Below are 22,729 nucleotides of genomic sequence, written 5' to 3'. Positions count from 1 at the left end.
AATACAGAAAATCAAGAAACCGAAAGTTGATTCTTTGAAAAGATCAGCAACATCAGTAAACCTTCAGCTAGACTGACCAAGATAAAAAGAGAGAAATGTTAAATTACTAAAGTCAGGAGTGAAAGAGGTAACATCACTATGACCTTACAGAAATAAATGGGATTATAAGGAACAAGACAAGGATATCTGCTCTCACCACTTCTGTTTAGCATTATACCATGTATTCTATTTAGGGAAATTAGGCAAGAGAAAGAAATAAAAGGCCTCTCTTTTAGAAAAGAAGCAGTAAAACTCTATTCACAGATGATATATTATATTGTATATTAAAAAATCCTATGGGATTAATAAACTATTAGACCTAATAAATGAGCTCAGCCTAGTTGTAGGATATAAATTCAAAATCAATTGTATTTTTATATGCTGGTAATTACAATACAAATGTGAAATTAAGAAAATAATTCCACTTACAATAGCATAAAAAATTTTATGTGCACTGTGTACTGAGAATTTGTGTACTGAGAAATTTAAAATATCATTGAAAGAATTAAGGAAACATCTAAATGAATAGAAAGATATACCATGTTTATGTATAGGAAGACTTAAAATTGTTAAGATGACAATATTCCCATAATTAATCTGTATATTCAGTGTAATCTCTACTGAAATACTAGCTATTTTTATTGTAGAAAATGGCAGATTAATCATTAAATTCATATAAAAGTCAAAGGGACTTGGAATCGCCAAAACAGTCTTGAAAAAGAACAAAGACGATTCATACTTCCTAATTTCAAAACAGTATACGACCATAGTAATCAAGACAGTGTGGTGCTGACTTAAGGTTAGATATATAGATTAACGGAATAAAACTGAGAGCCAAAAATAATCTCTTATATTATAGTAATAGATCTTGGACAAGAGTGCCAAGACAATTCATGGGGAAAGAATAGTGTTTTCAACAGATGGTTCTGGAACAATTGGATATTCACATGTAAAATAATAAAGTTAGGCCACTAACTCACACTGTGTACAAAAGAGTAATGTAAAATGGATCATAGACCTAAATCTAAGAGCTGAAACTATAAAGCTCCTAGGAGAAAATAGAGGAGAAAATCTTTGTGTACTTAGATTAGGCAGTGATTTATTCAATATGGCACCAAAAGCCCAAGCAACAGAGGAAAAATAGATTAATTGGGGTTAGTCAAAGTATATGTTTGTGCATCAAAGGATACTGACAATATTGTGAAAAGATAACCAATAGAATGGAAGAAAATGTTTGTAAATCACGTATTTGACTAAAGTCTTATATCCAGAATATATGAAGAACTTTTTTTTTATTGACATATAGTCAGTTATAATGTGTCAGTGTCTGGTGTCAGAATATATTAAAAAAAATTTAAAGCTCAACAATACAATGACAAATAATCCAATTAAAATATAGACAAAATATTTGAATAGCTATTTCTCTAAACAAAATACACAGATAATCGATAAGCATGTGAAAAGATACTCAACATTATTATTCATTAGAGAAATGTAAATCACAACCTCAATGGGATATCATTTTGCCCACGAGGATGGCAAGCATAAAAACGATGGACAATAACAACCTGTTATAAATTTGTCAAATTAACACTTATTAAGTGGAGCCCAGGGTGCCTAATGGTGAGGTGCAGTTTGATAACAGACCACAAGAGGAATTGAAGTAGAAAAGTTTATTACTCACAGGTCCTGGAGGAAATGCCTCAAGGGATCACACTAGGAGGAGGTCAAGGCCCAGTGCAGACAGGGAGAAGCAGGACCTGGAGCACATGCCTTTATTAGGGTCTGTGGGTAGAGTGCTTTGGGGTTCCTAGACTAAGGCCAGATTGGTCAGTTCAAACCAAAAGATCTGGGTTTTTGTTTTTGTTTTTTTTATGTTAATATCACATGTGTTGCTTTATTTATTTTCTATTCCCTTACTTTCAACCCTTGTGAATAATTTTATTCTAGGTGCACCACTTTTACTCATAATAGAATTAGGATTTATTTATTTTTATTTTTTAAATTTATTTAATTCATTATATTATATTATATTATTTATTTTTGCGATTTTTATCTTTTAATGAAGAATAGAATAGTTGTATTCATTATGCGCTCCTTCCCGTTTCTATTTTTTTTAAACATTATTTTATTGAGTTCTAATTATTTTACAATGTTGTGTCAAATTCCAGTGTAGAGCACAATTTTTCAGTTATACATGAACATGCATATATTCATTGTCACATTTTTTTTTTTTCACTGTGGGCTACCACAAGACAAAAGATCTGGGTTTTGATAAGCCAGATGGGGTCTCATTGAAGGGGCACATAAGGTTAGACTGGATCACAAGGGCTATTGGGGAAGTCATATCAGGAACTTATATTTGCTTGTGACTCTACAAGCTGCTATCTAGGGCATTTGCTTATGTGAAGGAGCTAATGTCAGTTTAAGGTCACTACAGGCCTCTTGGCCAAAAAAAAAAATGAATGCTGAGTTAGCAATACCATGGGCTTAGTAGCTAAACTCTCCGTACAAGTATTGTGAGCTCCTGGGACACTCATACATTGTTGTTAGAATGTAAAGTAGTGGACCTGCTTTGGAAGACAGTTTGGCTACTCTTTAAAAAGATAAACATTAGAATTATCATATGATTGATCATTGCCACCCCTAAGTGCATATACAAGAGAAATGAAAATCTATATATCCACCCAAAAAAAACTTGGACATGACTATTCATAGCAATATTACTCACAGTAGCAAAAAGATGGAAACAAACCAAATGTCCATGAAGTGATGAATGGTTAAGCAAAATGTGCTATATTCATACAATGGAAATTTAATTGGGCAATAAAAAGAAATGAAGTACTGATACATGCTGTAAATGTGGATGGTGCTTGAAAACATTATGCTAAGTGAAAGAAGATAGAAAAAGTCACATTTTATATGATTCCATTTATATAGTGTCCAGAATAGACAAATTTATAGAGATAGAAAGACTAGTAGTAACTTAGGGCTGGGGAGTAGGTACGGGTGATTTGGGTGTCACCACTAATGGGTATGGAGTTTCTTTTGATGGGAGATTAAAGTGTTCTTAAATTAGACTGTGATGATGTTTGTACAATGCTATGAATATATTGAAAAACATTGAATTGTATACTTTAAATGGGTGAGCTTTATGTGAATTAGGGGGAAGGGTATATCTCAGTGGTAGAGTACATGCCTAGCACATATGAGGTCCCAGGTTCAATCTCCAGTACTTCCATCAAAGAAAATAGTTACCTCGCCTCCAAAAACTTAAAAAAAAAAAAAGTGAATTACATCTCAATAAAAGTATAAATAAAAAAGCAATATAGAATTTTTTTTTTTGTTTCTTTGAAGGGCAAGTTTTTAACCTCTGTTTCTTAAAAAAAGCAGTAGCTTGTTTTCACACCACATTAACACTTTCAGATTACCAATGTTCCTAGAGTTACATTGAAATTTTTTTGTTAATATTTTATTTCTATATTTTTCTATTATTGTTTCTCTGTTCTATGCACAGAAGGCAGAATATGATTTTACACTCATGTTTCTTGTATTTTCTGCCTGTATTATTACCATGATTTTTTCCATATTTCCCTTTGTTCTCAGTTTGTATTTAACACTGTTAGTTGTGTTTTCTAATTATGGAATAATACTTTTCAGTTGGCTGGAAGTGGTTATATATGCACAGTATTTTTATTTTAGAACTATTATGGACTGAGTGTTTTAATCGTCTCGTAGATTTTACTTTCCCTACTGGTATTGTAATGGCAGCAACAGAACCTATCGGCATGGAATATCTCGAGGTGCTGAAGCTCCTCTTCTTGACGACTTTGTCATGTCTTACCTTTTTGCTCAGGTATGATTATATTATCTTACTTGTGCATGTGTTAAATGATAAATACCTTGCTGTGTAGTGTATCTCTTAATCAGGAAAATACTTGTAACTTGGAAAATTGCCATTATGTCTACATAGCAGGTGCAGAGAGGTAACAGAATTGAGTCTTTTATCACTAATTTTTAATCCCATGGTTTATGGATAATAGAATCTCTTTTATAAAGATTCCTAGAATTGGCCCTTTTGAATTTTGTTTTTTTAGCTTTAGAACATTTTAAGGATTTCACAAAATTTAGACGGAGTTTACAACATGATTCACATAAATGTAAGTGGGAACTACTTAAAAAGTGAGCTACAATAATTTGTGTAGCCCCTCATAGGAGGGTGGCTGGATGTTGACCCAATCTGAGAGCTGTGTTCTAGGTATTTGTTTATTAATATTGTAAAATTTTGTGGTGTTGAACATTTTGTACTGCTTTCTTATCTATTATCTTGGTTTGAAGAGAAATACATTAGCATGTTTGGGTAAAGATAGGTTCTTGATATCTCCAAGGTGTCAGATCAAGGAGTTCTAAATCAGACTTGCCAGTATCATGGGATATAACCTCGCAGATCCTCATAGTTCACATGTCTAAGATACCTAGTAGTTCAGTTTATGAGTAACAAATTGAAAAATGTTTCTCTTTTGCAATATGAGAGCAACCAACTTTTTTGTGTGTGTGGGGTAAAATATACTTTACTATTTTAACCATTTCTAAGTGGACAAATGAGTGGCATTAAGTAAATTTATATCATTGTGCAGCCCTTACCACAGTCAGTCTCCATAATATTTTTCATCTTCCTTAACTGATTAAAAATTAACTCATTAAAAATAACTCCTTTAAAAATTAAAATAACATTAAAAAATAACTCCTCATTCCCTTTCTTCCTGACATCTGGCAGCCACATTTTTACTTTCAGTCTGTATGCATTTGCTTATTCCTGGTACCTCATAAAAGTTAAATTATATAGTATTCACTCTTTTGTGGCTGGCTTATTTCTCTTACCATAATGTCTTTAAGATTCATAACATGTTGTAGTGTGTGTCAGAATTTCCTTCCTTTCTAAGGCTGAATAACATTCCATTGTACATACTACATTTTGTTTATCCATTCATCTGTTGGTGGATAGTTGTATTGCTTCTATCTTTTGGCTCTTATGAACAATGCTTCAGTGGTTCATTTATGATTTTATGCTTATAACTGTTTTCTTATTTTTCTTAGTGCAGATGAAATGTCTTGGTTAAATGTTAAAATGTTGACAGCTACCTAGATGAAAATCTACTCTTCTGCCGTTTTATTTAAATGAAATTTTTGTTAATAGGCACTGTGATGTTTAGGAAGGCTAGCTTACAATAATTTGCTTTGACATTTGAGACTCTTGTTTCATTTGTAACTTTTCTCTAATGGGCATTTGGTTAATAGTGTTCCTAGCACTGCTCTAAATAATTTTTCATATATTTATTATCTTTTGGGCATGAGTTCTACAGGATATTCTCATGAACAGAATTTATTATCCTCTGGTCCTGTATAGTATGTGGAACAAAGCAAACTATTAAAAATAATCTGCATAGCCATCAGTTGTTTTACTCTTTCTTAATCAGAATGACTTACTTGCCCATTTTCAAAAATTTGGTGAAGTAAGTATTTGCAATGGATGCTGTAAGAAAAGGTGTTTTAAGAAATTGATGCTTATAAGAAAATGGTTACCCATTGCTTCTAGGCTACCTCCATTCTGACCCCAACTTACTTTTCCAAGTTTTAACTCACACTATTCCCTTACATAAATTATCTGCCCCAACCAAACTAGTTTGCATCTCTGAACAGTCCTTGTGCTTTCTTTTTGTGTCATTTCTTCTATTTCCTCATCCTGTTTTGTGTTCATCAAAAATTTCATATTCAAACAATATATGAAATGATAAATTTTCTGTGAAACCTTCCCTGATTACCCCAACTGAATATAATCTCAACTTCTTTAAAGTTCCTGAAGTGTCTGTTGTGTGGCACTCGGTGTACAGTGTCTGGCATTATAATTTTTGCTTGCTTTTTTCACTTCACTGCTACATTTTAGTCTCCTTGGATGCAGAAACCACATCTTATAGTTCTTTGTATCTAACACAGTCCTTAGTATAATACTTTGAACATATTTGGAACTCAGTATGTTTTTAATTAATTAATAATTAATTTAATTTAGGAAATTGTGATGTAGAAGATACAGTTTGAAGTTATAAGCAGTGAAATAGACTGATGTCAAAAAATACTCTATAATTGGAAGCCAAATTTAAATCAGTTTCCATTTGCAAGGAACTTCTAAAATTTTAGGGTAAAATGTTTGAAAATCAAGGGATGAGTTGACGTTCTTTTTAAATGCATATGCTCTGGAAATTAAATTATAGATTAAAATACAGTGGTAGATTAAAATGTGATAGTGCAACTTATGAGATATTTTCTTCTAAATTTTTGTTTGTTTTTTTTATCTTAGTGGCGGCATGATTTTTTGCATGGATGGATAAAAGTACCTGTGACTCATGAAACACAGGAAGAATGTCTTGGGATGGCGGTGTTAGATATGATGAGAATAGCTAAAGAAAAGGATCAGACTCCACTGGACATCTATAGCTCTGTCAGGTAATTTCCTTCTGCAAATCCATATACATAAATATGAATGGTTGGAGTTTTTATATAATTTATTTGTATTTTCTGTGTTTTCCCATACTTTTTTATTTTAATTGAAAGAATCTTTAAATTCTATAGTGCTTTTACAATTTTCAAAGATTTCAAATGCATGATTTCATATAATCCGATAATAACTGCTTTTCCCCCACCCATAAATTGCCCCTCCCTATTTCCTTCTCCATGCTGGTAACCACTAGTTTGTTCTTTATATCTGTGAGTCTGCTTTTTTGTTTGTTTTATTCACTACTTTATTGTATGTTTCAGATTCCACATCTCAGTAATAATATACAGTATTTGTCCTCTGTCTGAATTATTTCACTAAGCATAATACCCTCTAGTCTATCTATGTTATTGCAAATGGCAAAATTTAATTCTTTTTTAATGACTGAGTAGTATACCAGTGTGTGTGTGTGTATGTGTCTGTCTGTGTGTGTCTACCACATCTTTATCCATTCATCTATTTTTTTTTGTTTGTTTTTTTGGGGGGTATCCATTCATCTGTTGATGGACATGAGTTGCTTCCATACCTTGGCCATTGTAAATAATGCTGCTGTGAACATTGGGGTGCATATATCTTTTCAAATTATTGCTTTCATTTTTTCCAGATGTATATTCAGGAGTAGAATTGCTGGATCATATGGTGGTTCTATTTTCAGTTTTTTGTGAAACCTCCATACTGTTTTCCACAGTGCCTGTATCAATTTACATTCCCACCAACAGTGTACAGGAGTTCCCTTTTCTCTGCATTCTTGCCAACATTAACAAATGTTGTGTTCTTTTTGGATAATAGCCATTCTGATAGGCATGAGGTGATAATCTCATTGTGGTTTTGCTTTGCATTTTCATGATGATTGGCTATGTGGAACATCTTTTCATGTGCCTGTTGGCCATCTAAATTTCCTCTTTGGAAAAATGTCTATTCAGTTCTTCTGCCCATTTTTTAATCTATTTATTTGGGTTTTATGTGTGTGTGTGTGTGGCTGAGTTGTATGAGCTGTTTATGTATGTTGGATATTGATTTTTTGGGGGTTTAATTAAAAATATTCTTTTGAACTATAGTCAGTTTACAATGTGTCAATTGGTGTACGGCATAATATTTCAGTCATAGGTACACATACATGTATTTGTTTTCATATTCTTTTTCATTTTAGGTTACTGCAAGATACAGAGTATAGTTCCCTGTGCTATACAGAAGAAACTTCTTGTATTTTAAAACATTTTTTTTTCTTTTAAAGAGGTACTGGGGATTGAACCCAGGACTTTGTGCATGCTAAACACACACTCTACCACTGAGCTATTCCCTCCCCTTATTCTTTATCAGTCATATCATTTGCAAATATTTTCTCCCCATTTGGTAGGTTGTCTTTTTGTTTTGTCAATGCTTTCCTTTCTATGCAAAAGCTTTTAAGTTTAATTAGGTTCTGTTTGTTTTTGCTTTTATTTCCTTTGCTTTAGAAGACCGAAAATATTGCTGCAATTTATGTCAAAGAGTGTTCTGCCTGTGTTTTCCTCTAGGAGTTTTATAGTATCTGCTCTCACATTTGGTCTTTAATTCACTTTAAGTTTATTTTTGTATACGGTGTTAGAGAGTGTTCTTATTTCATTGTTTTACATGTAGCTCTTCAGTTTTTCTAGCATCACTTATTGAAGAGATTGCCTTATCTCCATTGTATATGCTTACCTCCTTTGTTGTAGATTGATTATAAATGTGTGGGATTATTTCTGGGCTTTCTATTTCATGCCAGTACATACTGTTTTGATTACTGTAGCTTTGTGGTATGGTCTTAAGTTAGGGAGCATGATTTCTCCAGCTCTGTTCTCCTTTCTCATGATTGTTTGGCTATTCGGGATCTTTTGTGTTTACATAAGCATTTAAAAATTATTCTAGTTCTAAGAAAAATGCCAGTGGTATTTTGATAGGGATTTAATTGAGTCTGTAGATTTCCTTGGGTCATATGGTCATTTTAACAATATTAATTCTTCTAATCCAAGAATACAATATATCTTTCCCTCTGTTTATGTCAAATTCAATTTTTTACTTTGATATCTTATAGTATTTTTTGAATCAATCTCCTAAACCAAAGAAAATAAAAGCAAAATAAACAAATTCAGTTAAGAAGTTGATATTTATGAAGTGCAGACAAACACTTCTTAGGATATTAACTTATTCATTCAATCATTCATTTATTCATTTGTTCATTCATTTAACAGCTATTTATTGAATACCTGCTATAGCAAGACCATAGTAGAACACAGTTGGGGATGAATATCTTAGATATCGTTAATAGAAACTAAAGGAATTGAAAGGAACACAGTTGAAGAAAAGGAGTTGAAAGGAATAGAGAAGCTTTGAGCCACTGAAAATAAGCTTTTAAATATGAAGCCATCTCTAGGCTTAAGCTATAGTGGAACACTTCTGCTTTGGAGACCATGATATTGTCCAGAGTCTTGGCACAATCTTTCTGTGTAGATTGTGGTTTCTTTGAGGTCCGGAATCATGCCATCTATTTATTTTTCTCCCTGAATTATGTCTAGTGTTCTAAAACCAGTGAATGTTTAGTTATTATATTTCTCTGATTATCTTTACCAGGATATAAATACATCTGCAAAATTCTTTATCATTTTTTCTTTGTTTTACTTTAAAATTTGTATAAGTCTTAAAATTCATTATAAGATTCTAGGATGTTTTAAAACAGCTTTATTGAGGTATAATTCACATATCATAAAGTTTACCCATTTTATTTGTACAATTCAATATTTTTAAATTACTGAATTGTAAAGGTTGTTTATGTATTCTGGATACAGGTCTCTATATGTAAATTATCATATATATGATTTTTAAATATTTTTCTTATTCTGTGGGATTTTTTCCCCATTTTCTTGGAACTGTCATTTGTAGCACAAGAGTTTACATTTGAAGTAATCTCATTTATTTTTCCTTTGGTATCATGATATTTTAATATTAAATAGTCTGTGCCAGTACTGAAGCAAAAACATGCCCGACTTACTTGCCTCTTAATGTAATTTAACTCACTGATGTTTCCTGAATTTTCATTTGATGCTCATTTCTGAGAAATAATCAAGAAACTCTACTCAGTGTTAAATTTTCAGAATTGATGGGAGAACAGATGAATGATTAGATCTTGGCAGCATGACATAAGCTGCTTTGTTCCTAGAAACATTCTAGAAACAATAGCGTGTGGATCTCTGATTAGTATAACTAAATACATATTCTTTCCCAGACTTAAAAAATGCATGTAAAATACATCTCTGGTGTCTGTGCCTGTGTGTTAGGTGCCTCTGTGTATGTGAGCGCATGCTTTCTTTCTATGTGTTCATATGTACCTTTATATATGTGTTCGTGCATCTCTTTGTGTATGTATTAGTTATTTACTCTTTTTGCCAATTCCTAATTGGACATTGTGGCTTAGGTGTCGAATTATAGAAGGTAAATGAAACGAGTAAGATTTTTCTGTTTTCATTCTTCATTTGCTCTTTAAAATCCTTCGTTTGCCACAGGGTGGGAAGAAGAGAACTGGAGAATGGAAAGAATTTAAAGGAGACTCTGCTGAATTTGCAAATAATAGGCCAGGGCCAAGGTTACTTTCATAGCAACTGAGCTACATACTTCGTATCACTAGATTCCCTTTCTAGACACCTAAGCAAATACTAGAGTTTCCATTGGCCTACTCCAGTTGTAATAATAAGAGGCAGGTTTCATTTTATGGTACAGAAAGTAGTATATAAGGCAAGGCTCAATTTCAGAGCCTTTCAGGGCCTCAATTTTAGGATACTTTAAAAATTCAATGTAAGAAAAGCATCAGCAAAAATGTTTTTATGCTTCAAGAGTTAACAACTTTGTCTCTTGGAAATTTTTAGTGTTTCTAACAAGTCTAATTCTGATACCATGACGCTGAAATGTATTCACCATATTCAAGCACCATTCACTCCTATGTTATTCCCAAAGGATGTATGTCTGCTTTTTTATTCCAAGCATCAAAAGGGAAAGACTTGTATGTTGTTATCTTAAACTCCTCTTTTTATCTCCAGATAAACTTTCAAAGCATTAAATCAAGTAGCCATTGTTGTTTGCAAAAATTGTTTTCCAGATTTAATAAGGCTCTTGGTGTAACTAATGTTTTTGACAGAAGTAGGTAAAGTAGGAATCATTTGCATTCTGATTGTATTTTTAAACTTTGTCATTTTTTTCCCTAAACTTACTGAGGTTCTCCTTTATGCTATCCATACTTTTATTAAATTTTATATATTTGTTTACTTGCAAATATATACTTGCCATGGAAAAGAACAGAGTAGGACTTTTTAGATCTGAAAAATGAGTAGAATTTAATGGGTAGAGAGAGGTAAATGTTAGAGAATAGAGACTCATGGAAGACGCCTTGTAGCAGAAGGGAGCATAGAAAGAATGAAGAGAGTCAGTATGGCTAGACTTAGTAGGTGATGAGGCCGGGGCTGGACCATGACCTTAGTGTCATGTTGATAAGTTTAAGAACACTAACAAACTATGTAGAGTATTAAGCAAGGGTATAATTAGATTTGTGTTCTTAAAAGATCCCCACGACTCCAGTGTAGGAAACAAATCAGAGTGTTGGAAGAGCAAGTGGAAAGTGTGTTGACCAGAGAGTAAGGGCATTGCAGTAGTTCCTCCAGGAGATACAATTGAATGGGTTAGTAATGAGAAAAATGGGCAAATAGGAGAAATATTTAGAAGGTAAAATCAAGGAAATATGGTGATGGATTGAATAATGGGGGTTGAAGGAGAAGGTAGTGTAAAGAATGACTCTTGAGTTTCTGGGGATTACAAAAGTAGATGGACTGTGTGCTGTTTTTGAATCTACTCAGATAAGGAATGCTGTAAGAGGATCTTTTAGGGAGCACGTAAGGAGGAATCATGAGTTTGGTTTGACACGTTGTTTGAGGTGCTTTTGAGACATCCATGTTAAACGGGTAGATTGACTTAACTGTGGAAGATACGGGTCTGGAGCTTAGAAGTCTGGGCTAGAGGTAGAGATATTAGTCATTTGCTTGTAGAGTATCTAGAGAGAAAGAAGGTATAGATAAGAAGAGAAGAGGACCCATAATTAAATCTTGAGGAACTCCAACAAAACCACCAGCTAAAGGGAAATGAATCTGTAAGGAAGACTGAGAAGTAGCCAAAGAGATGGGAATAAAATCAGGAAGCCTAAGGAGAGAGAATTTCAAGGAGAGAATGACCAACAGCGTTGGATGCTGCTGAAAATGACAAATAAAATGAATAAGGAATTTAGTTTCAGCAACATGGAAGTTTTTCTTGATTAAGCAAGTGCAGTTTCTATGGAATGATGGAACAAAAGTCAGATTGGAGTGAGTTCAGGAGTAAGGAAAAAAATGGAAATGGCTCTATAAACCCTTTGAAAAATAAGCCACATAGGCTATAGCTGGAGGGAGATGAGAGAGGGAGAGACATTACATCAAAGATGGGGAGATTAGTATTTTTAAAACATGTGGATAGAAGAGAAATAATAAATAACTAACTCCCCAGAGGGTGGATCTATGTTAGAGGAAGAGAGAGGGTAGAGGTAAGTACATGTTCAAGAAATGAATAGGTGGGAAGGAGGGGAGAATGAATGCAGATGTATGTAGGTTTGCTGGCAAGATATTGAGGCAGCTCTGCTTAGAAGATCTTTTTTTCCCCTAGGAAAGAGATGAAGTAATTTGCTGAAAGTGAGGAGGGTTGTAGCTAGGGCTTAAAGCAGAAGAAAGGTAGGAAGTGTGAGGAAATTAGAGAAGGTTTGACATAATTGTGGGACATGGGAAAATTAATTGAAAAGAGAAATATAAAAGTGATGGTAGTGATAAAATCCTATTAAAATTAGTGATTATGAATTTACAATACAACCCATCTACCTTGTTAAATGACTTTCTCCAGCAGCTTTGGCTACTTGAGTACAAAACTGAGAGAGTTCCTTAAGGGTATTAGAGTAGGGAGGAAAGGGAGTAAGTAAGCAGTGGTGTACTGGTAAATGTTTAGCACTAGTTCTCAAAAAAAAAAAAAAGGTGATTTGTTTGTAATTTTTGCTGATATCCATGGTATAAATGCCCTTGCCATGGCCAATTTCAAAGTATCAGCCTGACATCACTGAATGCAGAATTAGAGATGAGCAGTAACAAACCCTTCTGTCACTCCGATGTGATAGACATGAATAACTTCAGAAGTGTAGATGGTAGTAAAATGTAAAATAAAATTAAATATAAAATAATTATAGAATAATCTTTAACTTACAATGGTAATTTCTCAGCACTAACCAGCTCCAGCACTCAAGTACAGTATAATATGCTGTGATAAGTGATACTGTGATAAGTGATATTATGGAATGGTGCACAGAATGCTATCAGACAAAGGGAGGAGCATCTAATGGAGTCATAGAGGTCCTGAAGGTTTCCTGGAATTGATATTTGGAGCTGAGACTTGCAGAATGAGTAAGAGCTAACCAGATAAGATGGGTGATGGGAAGAAGGATTAGCATATGTGAAGGCATGGAAATTTTAACATACTTGTACCTTCAAAACTAAAATGTTCTTCATTTGTCAGATATTTTAGCAGGAGAGAAAGAAGTTATCTACCTTCTTTAGGATATTTTACATAGAGGTGGAAGTACAAAAGAGTTAAAACATTTCCAAATGGAATTGTTTTGATTGTGAAGGAATTTAGAAGTTACTGAAGCTGGCCTGAGAAAGTAATGTATACACAAAAAGTATGTTTGTCTAATGGCTATCAGTAGTATCTAACAAAATGTAACAACTTCCGGAATTCAGATAAATTTTGGTGTATAGCATCATAGGAAATATATTTGGCAACACAGTGCCAAAAAATGGCATATAAGATAATAAGAGAAAATAAAATTTTAAAGGCTCCATTGTTAACTAGGCTAAGTCTTTATTTCATTGGGGGAAGAAAATTAACATCTTTTCTAAAAATTTACAGTAACTCAGAATTGGTAAATACATTCACATCATCAAATAAAAACCCTTGAAGATTTTATACTGTATGGATGGTGAGTGTGTCACCTTTATCCACTTGACTCCTCTGCCGACCAGTTACTTATTATGGAGAACAGTGGTAACTTCTCTTTCAGTTTTGTTTTGTTCCAATTTGTTTTGCTTGTGTGCTCTCTATCCCTAGCTACAAGACATTCTTACCAAAATGTGTCCGAGCAAAGATCCAGGACTATCATATTTTGACAAGGAAGCGAATAAGGTACAGATTTCGCCGATTTATTGAGCAGTTCAGCCATTGCAAAGCCACTGCCAGAAACTTGAAACTTAAGTATCTTATAAATCTGGAAACTCTTCAGTCTGCCTTCTACACAGAGCAATTTGAAGTAAAAGAACCTGGAAGAGGTCCTTCAGGTGAGGAGATTTTTGCAACCATTGTAATAACTGGAAACGGTGGAATTCAGTGGTCAAGAGGGAAACATAAAGAAAGTGAGACACTGACAGAACAGGTAATCCTCAATGATATGTTCTCATTCTTTGATAATTTAAGTAGAATGGCAATAGAAGCAAAATAATTTTAGTCACTTGAAACATGGTCTTGCACTTCTCTACTGTTGATGAAAGTGGAAGTTTTTTTTTTAACATCATCAAGTTCATATCTGTGGTTTTCTTCTCATTGATCTTAAGTGGTTTTTTATTTAATTTTCCATGACAAAATAATTAGTAATGGTGTTCTTACAGTTTCAGAAAAGATTTGAATTCTAAAAGTGATTTTTAAAGTAGTTGTGCTTTTTTCTTATACTAGTATTGATAATAGTAAGCACAATCATGAAATTTACTTATGGAAAAAGATTAATTTTCACTGATTTTATGATGACATATACTTAAATAATTTAGATTTTTTTAGATTTGCATTGCAAGTTTGTTCATACTGTGTTATTCTTAGGATGTTATCAGATATTTATTTTTTATCTTCATTCTTGGGTGAACTTTCAACTTTCTGACAGTTTTTCCCTATTAATATTGATTGGATTGAAGGATACTACAGCACACTTTAGATTCCTGGCATCCTTTAATGCTCTCACTTTTAAGTCAAAGTAAGAAATAGTGTAGTCCTAGGGTTAGATTATTGGGGGAGAGAATCCCATGTAATGCTTATCTACTGCTGTCAATAATTTTCTTAAAGAATTTGGAATGAATGTTATTGCTTTCATAAGTGTTGTTTTAAAATGGCACCATAAATTCTGTCTATTTTTAATTTCAACTGCTCTTAACTACAGGGTTTACAGTTATATTGTGATTTTCCTGATATTATTGATGTCAGTATTAAACAAGCAAACCAAGAAGGCTCAAATGAAAGCAGAATTGTAACTATTCATAAGCAAGATGGTAAAAGTCTGGTACGTTTGCTTTATAATTAAATAATGGTTATGTTTTACAGTTGTTGTAAATAAGTATTTCAGAATCTTAATACCAAAGTTATTTTCTTACAGTGATTTTGATTAGTTTTAAATATAACTGTAAATATAAACATGACTTTAGTAAGCTTTTTTATTTAATCAAGCTTTTTGTATCACTGTCAACACTATCTTCCCATAGAATTTCTTGTACATTAATGTATTTCTCATTCATTTTTGCGATTAGCAAAGTACCAGTAACCTTCCTCCGCTACCCTTTCTGCCTGGTTGTGCTGGTTCCCTGTTGTAGTGCTCATTCCTGACTGCGGTCGGCCCTCTGTATCTGTAGGTTCCACATCCACAAACTTAACCAACCCCAGTTTGAAAGTTTTCAGGAAAAACATTTCAGAATGTTCCAAAAAGCAAAACTAGAATTTATCGTGTGTGGGCAACTATTTACATGGCATTTACATTGTATTAGGTATTAGAGATGATTTAAAGTATACAGGAGGATGCGCATAAATTATATGCAGATAATATACCATTTTATATAAGGGACTTGAGCATCCACGTATTTTGGTATCTGCAGAGGGTTAGTCCTGAAGCCAATCCCATACAGATATGGAGGGACGAAGGGACTACTGTATAGTCTTTTATTTTTTAAATTTTTTACTAATAGAAGTGTGCATAATACTAGTCATACCACCTATTTATATGACAAAGTGTAAACCATTCCCAGGTGAGCCCTACCCAAACTGTGAGACATGTTTGATTCTAAAAGATTAACCCTTCCTTTTTAAAAATAACTTCAGAAATTCCATTTACTTTAATTGAAAGGGAAGAGATGAATTCCTTTATGCTCTGATCTTAAGTTTATTATTTATCTGGATGTTTTCTTTTTAATTCAGATATTTCTTGAGCTTTTGGCTTAAACATTAATGTTATTTGTCTGTTTAACTTAAGTATCTCTGTGATTTACCTGTCTGACCATTTCAGGGTTATATGACCAAAATTAGAAAACCTGGGGCTCAACGTTCATCAGCATGCCTTCTTTTTCTTAGATTTTAATCCATTGTAGGATACAGTTGACTTTTTAAATGTTACTATTTCTCTTTCTTTTCTCCCCTTAGGAAATTGAACTTAGCTCATTAAGAGAAGCTTTGTCTTTTGTGTCTTTAATTGACGGATATTATAGATTAACTGCAGATGCACATCATTATCTTTGTAAAGAAGTAGCTCCTCCAATGGTACTTGAAAATATTCAAAGCAACTGTCATGGCCCAATTTCGTGAGTAATGCAGACTTTAAAAGTAAACTTTTTTTTAAAGTAAATGAGTTACAAAGAAGATTTTACTCAACAGAATAATACTTTTACATTTAAAGTATAGTTAAATGAAGTTTTATGAGAGTATGGTTTTTAAAATACTAAATTTGTAATCAGAAGGTAAAAAATTCAAATGAATAAATTGTTCTTTGTGATTTTATATGTTTTATAATACATTGTTTTTAAAGCAATATAATTGCCCCCTGAATTGGTTTGAACATACTGCAAATTTTAATACTTAACCTTGCAAGATTATTGATAAACATATAAAGTAGAGGGGACGTCTAAAAATTCTGAGAGTTTTAGATTTGACTTTTGATCTTTTAGGTGACATTTTGGTCATAATGTTATGATTCTTGCTGCATTAACATTCAAATTATTTCTTACATTTAGAATGGATTTTGCTATCAGTAAACTGAAGAAAGCAGGTAATCAGACTGGACTCTATGTACTTCGATGCAGTCCTAAGGATTTTAATAAATATTTTCTGACTTTTGCTGTTGAGGTTAGTATATCACACTAATTAATGGCTAACATCTCTATTTAGTCCATATAATTTCCCCTTCATAATATCTACCATATTTCCTTTTTTGCTGTTTCAAATTATAGCTCTGAATATGATAACTAGCAGTTAAATAAACTTAATTTACCTCAGGGATTTTTCATAGATAAATAAGATATAATTCCTAGGATTTACATTAAAAATTATTTGTAATGTCCTACTGTCTTTTTATTTGCAGTTTATTTTATTTTATTTTTTAATGTTTGAGTGTTACCAGTGTGTCAAATTTCATCAAGTCTCTCCAAAAAAAATACTAAATTGAGCATTGTTTATTATCAGTATTATTTAGTGTAAGCAAATATAGACAATAAGAGAAAAGGTTATAATTATTAAGAAAGGTCCTTTGGAGTAGGAAGGACTTGAGATTGACCTTGAGATACTGGGTAGATTTTATGAATATGCTTATAAGAAGGAGTTCAAAAAAATAGGTGATGAGCAAATTCTTAGTATAGCATGTAAGACAAACACTGAAAAACTGAAAAACGTTAAAATTACCATACTAGAGGTAATTTTATAAACACAGTAGTGGCACAGTGGAATACGTAATCACCTTTCCTTGTGGAATGGGGTAAGAGTTGTTAGGAAGACTTCACAGAAAAAGTGGAAATTGAACTGAGTTTTAAGGATTGAATAAAAGTCCACTGCTCAAAAGGAAAGAATGTACATTCTGTAGAGAAATACCATGTACAGTTACCAAGGCATGAAACAGCATATCAAGGCATTTGCTTGAAATTTTTTAAGTCACTTAGTATAGCTAGAACATGGATTGTATGGTGAGAGTGGCAGTGGTTGGGGATGGAGGAAGAAGCCACCTCATGGAAACCCTTGTATGCTAAAATAGTCTTAGATTTTTATCTTGTAAATGATAGAAAGCTGATAAGGATGGTGGTGGTATTACTAGTAGTAGTAGTAGTAGTAGTAGTATAGTAGTAGTTCCTTGCCTTTCAGTAAAATAACTCTTAAGCTATTTCTGTATGCTCTGCAATGTAATTAGATGCCTTTTTGAGGAGCCAGACACCTTTATCGTCCTATGCTGATACTATGTTAGGATTCACAGTTCAGGTGTCTAAATGTCCTGTTGTTTGTGTTATATCCTTTTTGTCATAGTAATCACTATTATATCCATTGTGATTTTTCCTTCCCTCTATTAATGATTAAACATAGCGAGAAAATGTCATTGAATATAAGCACTGTTTGATTACAAAAAATGAGAATGGAGAATACAACCTCAGTGGTACTAAGAAGAACTTCAATAATCTTAAAGATCTTTTGAATTGCTACCAGATGGAAACTGTTCGCTCAGACAGTATCATCTTCCAGTTTACTAAATGCTGTCCCCCAAAGCCAAAAGGTAAAATAATTTTCTAGTTATCTTAAAAATATGTTTGTGGATTGTGTATATGGTGGGAGATAGCTTGAGTATATTGATTTCAAAAGAGATAGGAAAGAAGAAGCTCCAAAAACAAATTAATTTTTTCCTCATATTTTGTACAAGCATCCTCTAATAAGATTGTTCAGTTTGGTTTGGGTTGTCTAGAAGTGACTTAAAGTTTTATCATTCTAAAATATTTTTAAAAAGTAATGATTTCTTGGTATCAATAAGTCACTTATTTACTAAATTGAAAGACCTCACTAACAAATTCTCATATGTTCTAAGTAAAAACTTTCATAGTCTTTTAAAATTTTAATTTCTTTTACATTATCTTTTAAAGTAAAGATAGTAATGTTGGAAGTTCCTTGAAATAATAGGCATATTTAAATTGTTATTAAAATTCCTAAAAATTATATTATTTGAGGAAGGGATTATAATTTTGAATATATGAAATAACTGGTTAGAGTAGATCAAAGTTAGAGTACATCAATGAATAAGCTCCTAAAATAATTTTCTATGAAAAAAATGAAAAATATGAACAAGAAATTGTTAAGTATTTGTTGTATATAGGACACATTTTATTTTATCCCTTTAGAGCAATTTATATCCTCAGTGTGTTTTGGTTTATATATATACGCACATACAGACACACAGACACATGCACATACATACACACACATTTTTTTTTCATTCTTTCTCTTTTTTTTAACAGATAAATCAAACCTTCTAGTCTTCAGAACCAATGGTATTTCTGATATACCAACGTCACCAACATTACAGAGACATAATAATGTGAACCAAATGGTGTTCCACAAAATCAGAAATGAAGATTTGATGTTTGTAAGTCATTAGCTGCTGATTATTGTGTTTTTGTCCTTTTAAAACAACTGTTTTCTTAATTTTCTCCCCCATGTTACATTCATGTGACATTTGAAACTATTTTATTATAACATATATTATAGAAGTTTTCTAGCAGTTCAAATATTTTTGTCTTGTGAAAATGGGATACCAAACTTGAGTTAATTATTTTAAGAATAGAATTGTATTTTCTTCTCAGGAATTAAAAATTTTTTTTATAAATCTTAACTTTTAATTAAAAATTAAGTCTTCATCTAAAAGAATATCTTAATTCTCAAGTTCTCGAGAAAGTAAGGGAAGTTCAAAGAAGGTACTGAAAACAAAGAAGTACATAGAGCTGATGTTTGGCTGCAGGACGTTTTGTGGGATCGGGATTAGTCTCACCAATGAAGGGAATTAAGATCTAAAAGCAGTACAAAAAGGGGCCAAGGCCAGGAGTTAATAGTGAGACCATCTCTGAGTAAAGCCAGAACCTTCAAGTAAATACATCCTCAGTAAAACAATATACGGATTGTGCAAAATTCACCCACTAGCAAAAAGAGATGAAAAAGAGTGTTGTTTGTTTTAGTTGAGCTCTTAGGAAAAAAGGTCTCTCCTGAGAATTTGTAATTATAAGCTTTTGAGTTTGGGTTTCTTTATGTCACCAGCAGGGTCTGAGAAAACCCTAAGCCAGTAAGTTGAATTAAAATAACAAGTAGTGCTCCCCTTAACACCCTGTGGAGCTTGGCAAAAGCAACTGTGTAATCTTTTTGAAAGAATATAGTCTTAACCTTGGCTACCCAAGATTCCCACAGGTAAAATGACTTCAAACATGAGCTTTTAATTGAAAATTTTAAAACAGAGAAATAATACAAGATTAAGCAAAAATCAGAAGACCAAAAAAAATCAAAATTATACTCGAATAGCTTCATATAACAGACTTTTCAGATAGAGATTATAAAATATGTATATACATACATACATACATACATACATATGTGTATGTGTGTGTGTGTGTGTGTGTGTGTGTTTAAAAATTAAAAAGGAGTTGAAAACATAGGGAAAAAACAAGACATCATCAAAAACAGTCCAAAAAGATTTGGAGGAAAAAAAGATTTCATTGACATGTCGACTGAAATAAAATCACACAATGTGAGAGTTTTGGGTTAAGTTTTATTTGGGGCAAAATGAGGACTATAGCCTGGGAGATAGCATCTCAGAAAGCTCTGAGAAACTGTTCAGTATTACATATGATTTCAGTGAAGGGGGCACGTGCAGTCAAGCACATGTTTAGGCAGAGCCTTGCGGTTAGTCACAAGGAACAGATGTCACCATTAATAATTTTAGTCCTTTTCTAGATATGAAGAGACGCAAGAATTGGGGTCATAAAATCTCCTGAAAGTATCTAACTAGCTGAAAGCCTGTTCATCCAGTTTTCCCAGAGCACGGAGCACCTCATTCCTCACCTCCATCCTGAACTCCTTTCAGGGTGTGTTGGAGGTCAGCAGCTGCAGCGACTTGTGATCTAATCCAAGCAGAGTTAGATGGCAAGTGCCAACGTGATTCAATCCTTGTAGAGGCAGATGGCAAGTGCCAATTTTTAGTTAGCAGACATTTTTAAAAAATGGACAAGTTAAAAAAGCAGATTACTCATAGTTGGAGAATTAGTTGAAAACTAGATCTGCAAATTATTCAAATGTAGCAGATAAAGAGAAAGAAATGGGATTTATGAAAGAGAACTTACAGGCTTTCAGAGTAGAATGAGAAAGACCAACGGATGTCTAAGTTCCTTAAGAAGACAATAGACAGAATTATCCAGAATTATAAAGATATGAATCCTTATGTGAATAAGAAGTAGAGAATTGCCAGGTGACCTGACCAACATTACAAAACTAATAATATTAGAGCTTTAATTTGAATGCAGGCAGCCCTGCTTCAGAGTGCAATGATTCTGTAAGGATATGCAAGAAATACTACTAATACTACTAGTGGCTAACACTTACCCAACATTTACTATGTTGTAGACTAATGCTTTCTTCTATTTATTCATTTCTTATTCATAACAATCCTATGGAAAAATAGTTATTATTCCCATTCTTCAGATGAAGAAGCCGAGATAACTGCAGCATGGGGAGAGTAAATAGCCTGTACAAGGTCACACAACTAGTAAGTGCTAATAAAGAACAGGTTAGACATTCTGCCTGCAGAGACCATACTGTGCTGCCTTTCTGTTGCACTATTAGGAAAGGCAAATGAAGAAAAAGATTCACATGTAAGTAAATGAAGGTAAACACTAACATTATAAAAAGTGGTAATTATAGCTAATTTAGGACGCTTAAGAATAGGATAGAATCGAAACACAATTATTCATTAATCCTTGCTTTCTTTTATTACTGTGAAGGAAGCTGAATATAACTAATATAGAGTCTCAAATCTGGGTTTAATTTGTAAAGGAAATATTTGCTCATGGATTTTTAAAAACTGTATGATTGAACATAGTTCCTATTCTTGCATCTTTCTCTATCTTTATTCATTCTTTCCTTTTTTTGTTTTAAAGAATGAAAGCCTTGGCCAAGGTACTTTTACAAAAATTTTTAAAGGCGTAAGAAGGGAAGTAGGAGACTACGGTCAACTGCATGAAACAGAAGTTCTTTTAAAAGTTCTGGATAAAACACATAGAAACTATTCAGAGGTTTGTATATTCTTTGCATAGTTCATGTAGTTTATAATACTTAGAGAGGTGCTCTCATATGCACGTAATACATTCATGCATGCAGCTTTTCAAAATTGTAATTTTTAAAGTGTATATATATCAGGGACCTTTCTAAGGATGCATTCTGGTGGTGCTAAAAATTATAGAATATTTTTATGATACGTTATTTCCAAACTAATTATTTAGTATTGTATTATGGGTTTTATTGCATCTTTGCATTTACTGAGGCAGTGGTTTTTAAACTTGGCTTCCCAGAGCTTCATGGTTTCCACAGATTTCCTCTACAGTTTCATCTACTTAAAATTTTTTTTTTTGAAAAGCACTGTACTGAGGAACACTCTAGGTGAAATGTGGGCATCAACCAGAGATGCTAGCTGGTAGAAACCCAGCTGTCAATTGCCAGAGTCCTGAGCATAGTAGAATATCACCAAATATGATGTAACAAACATTTATGATACTTAAAATGTCTTAAAGGATTTTAGTGGAAAATGATGTGAAACATATAAACTGAAGAGTTGTTCTAATCCAGAACTCCACAGTGTTGGTGATTGTGATCTTCAGTAACCATACCCAGAAGTGCTAGTCAAGTTTAGTCGAGTTAGTGATGTTGATACCATGCCAGTCTACCGACATAGTTGTTTCAATATTTTATCTGCACAGAGATTATTCTTAATTCTTTATGAAGTGTTATTTGAAACTCCCATCCATTTACTGCAGTCCCGTATTACTGTCTCTGGTATCTACCCCTATTTGTACCTCTGGTCTCCACTCTTTGTGCTTTGGGTCTTAGCCTGTTTATGTTGCATCATTCATGTTGCCCTTTCTTATTGCTATCTCCTTATACCAAGCTTACTCAGGGGTTTCCTGAGAATGAACTCTATCATCAAGTTTGATGGCAACTGCAAGTCCAAAGAGACCAAAGCACGTTGTAACCTTATCTACA

The 22,729-nt window shown here is 33.0% G+C and overlaps 1 protein-coding gene across 5 annotated transcripts in view; it reads left to right on the top strand.

Moving 5' to 3' along the window:
- The window catches only part of JAK2 (Janus kinase 2), a 166,831-nt gene that overhangs the window by 125,012 nt on the left and 19,090 nt on the right, over positions 1–22,729 (top strand). For all 5 annotated transcript variants that reach the window (XM_072959482.1, XM_006208142.4, XM_072959483.1 and 2 more), the window contains 9 exons: positions 3,778–3,895; positions 6,395–6,540; positions 13,769–14,090; positions 14,862–14,981; positions 16,109–16,266; positions 16,696–16,807; positions 18,029–18,215; positions 18,949–19,076; positions 21,631–21,765. In XM_072959482.1, the coding sequence (XP_072815583.1) occupies positions 3,778–3,895; positions 6,395–6,540; positions 13,769–14,090; positions 14,862–14,981; positions 16,109–16,266; positions 16,696–16,807; positions 18,029–18,215; positions 18,949–19,076; positions 21,631–21,765 (1,426 nt within the window). The remainder of the gene's footprint in view (positions 1–3,777; positions 3,896–6,394; positions 6,541–13,768; positions 14,091–14,861; positions 14,982–16,108; positions 16,267–16,695; positions 16,808–18,028; positions 18,216–18,948; positions 19,077–21,630; positions 21,766–22,729) is intronic.

This window comes from Vicugna pacos, chromosome 4 (assembly GCF_048564905.1).
Source record: "Vicugna pacos chromosome 4, VicPac4, whole genome shotgun sequence".
Taxonomy (NCBI): domain Eukaryota; kingdom Metazoa; phylum Chordata; class Mammalia; order Artiodactyla; family Camelidae; genus Vicugna; species Vicugna pacos.
This window is presented reverse-complemented; position numbering and strand designations above follow the sequence as displayed.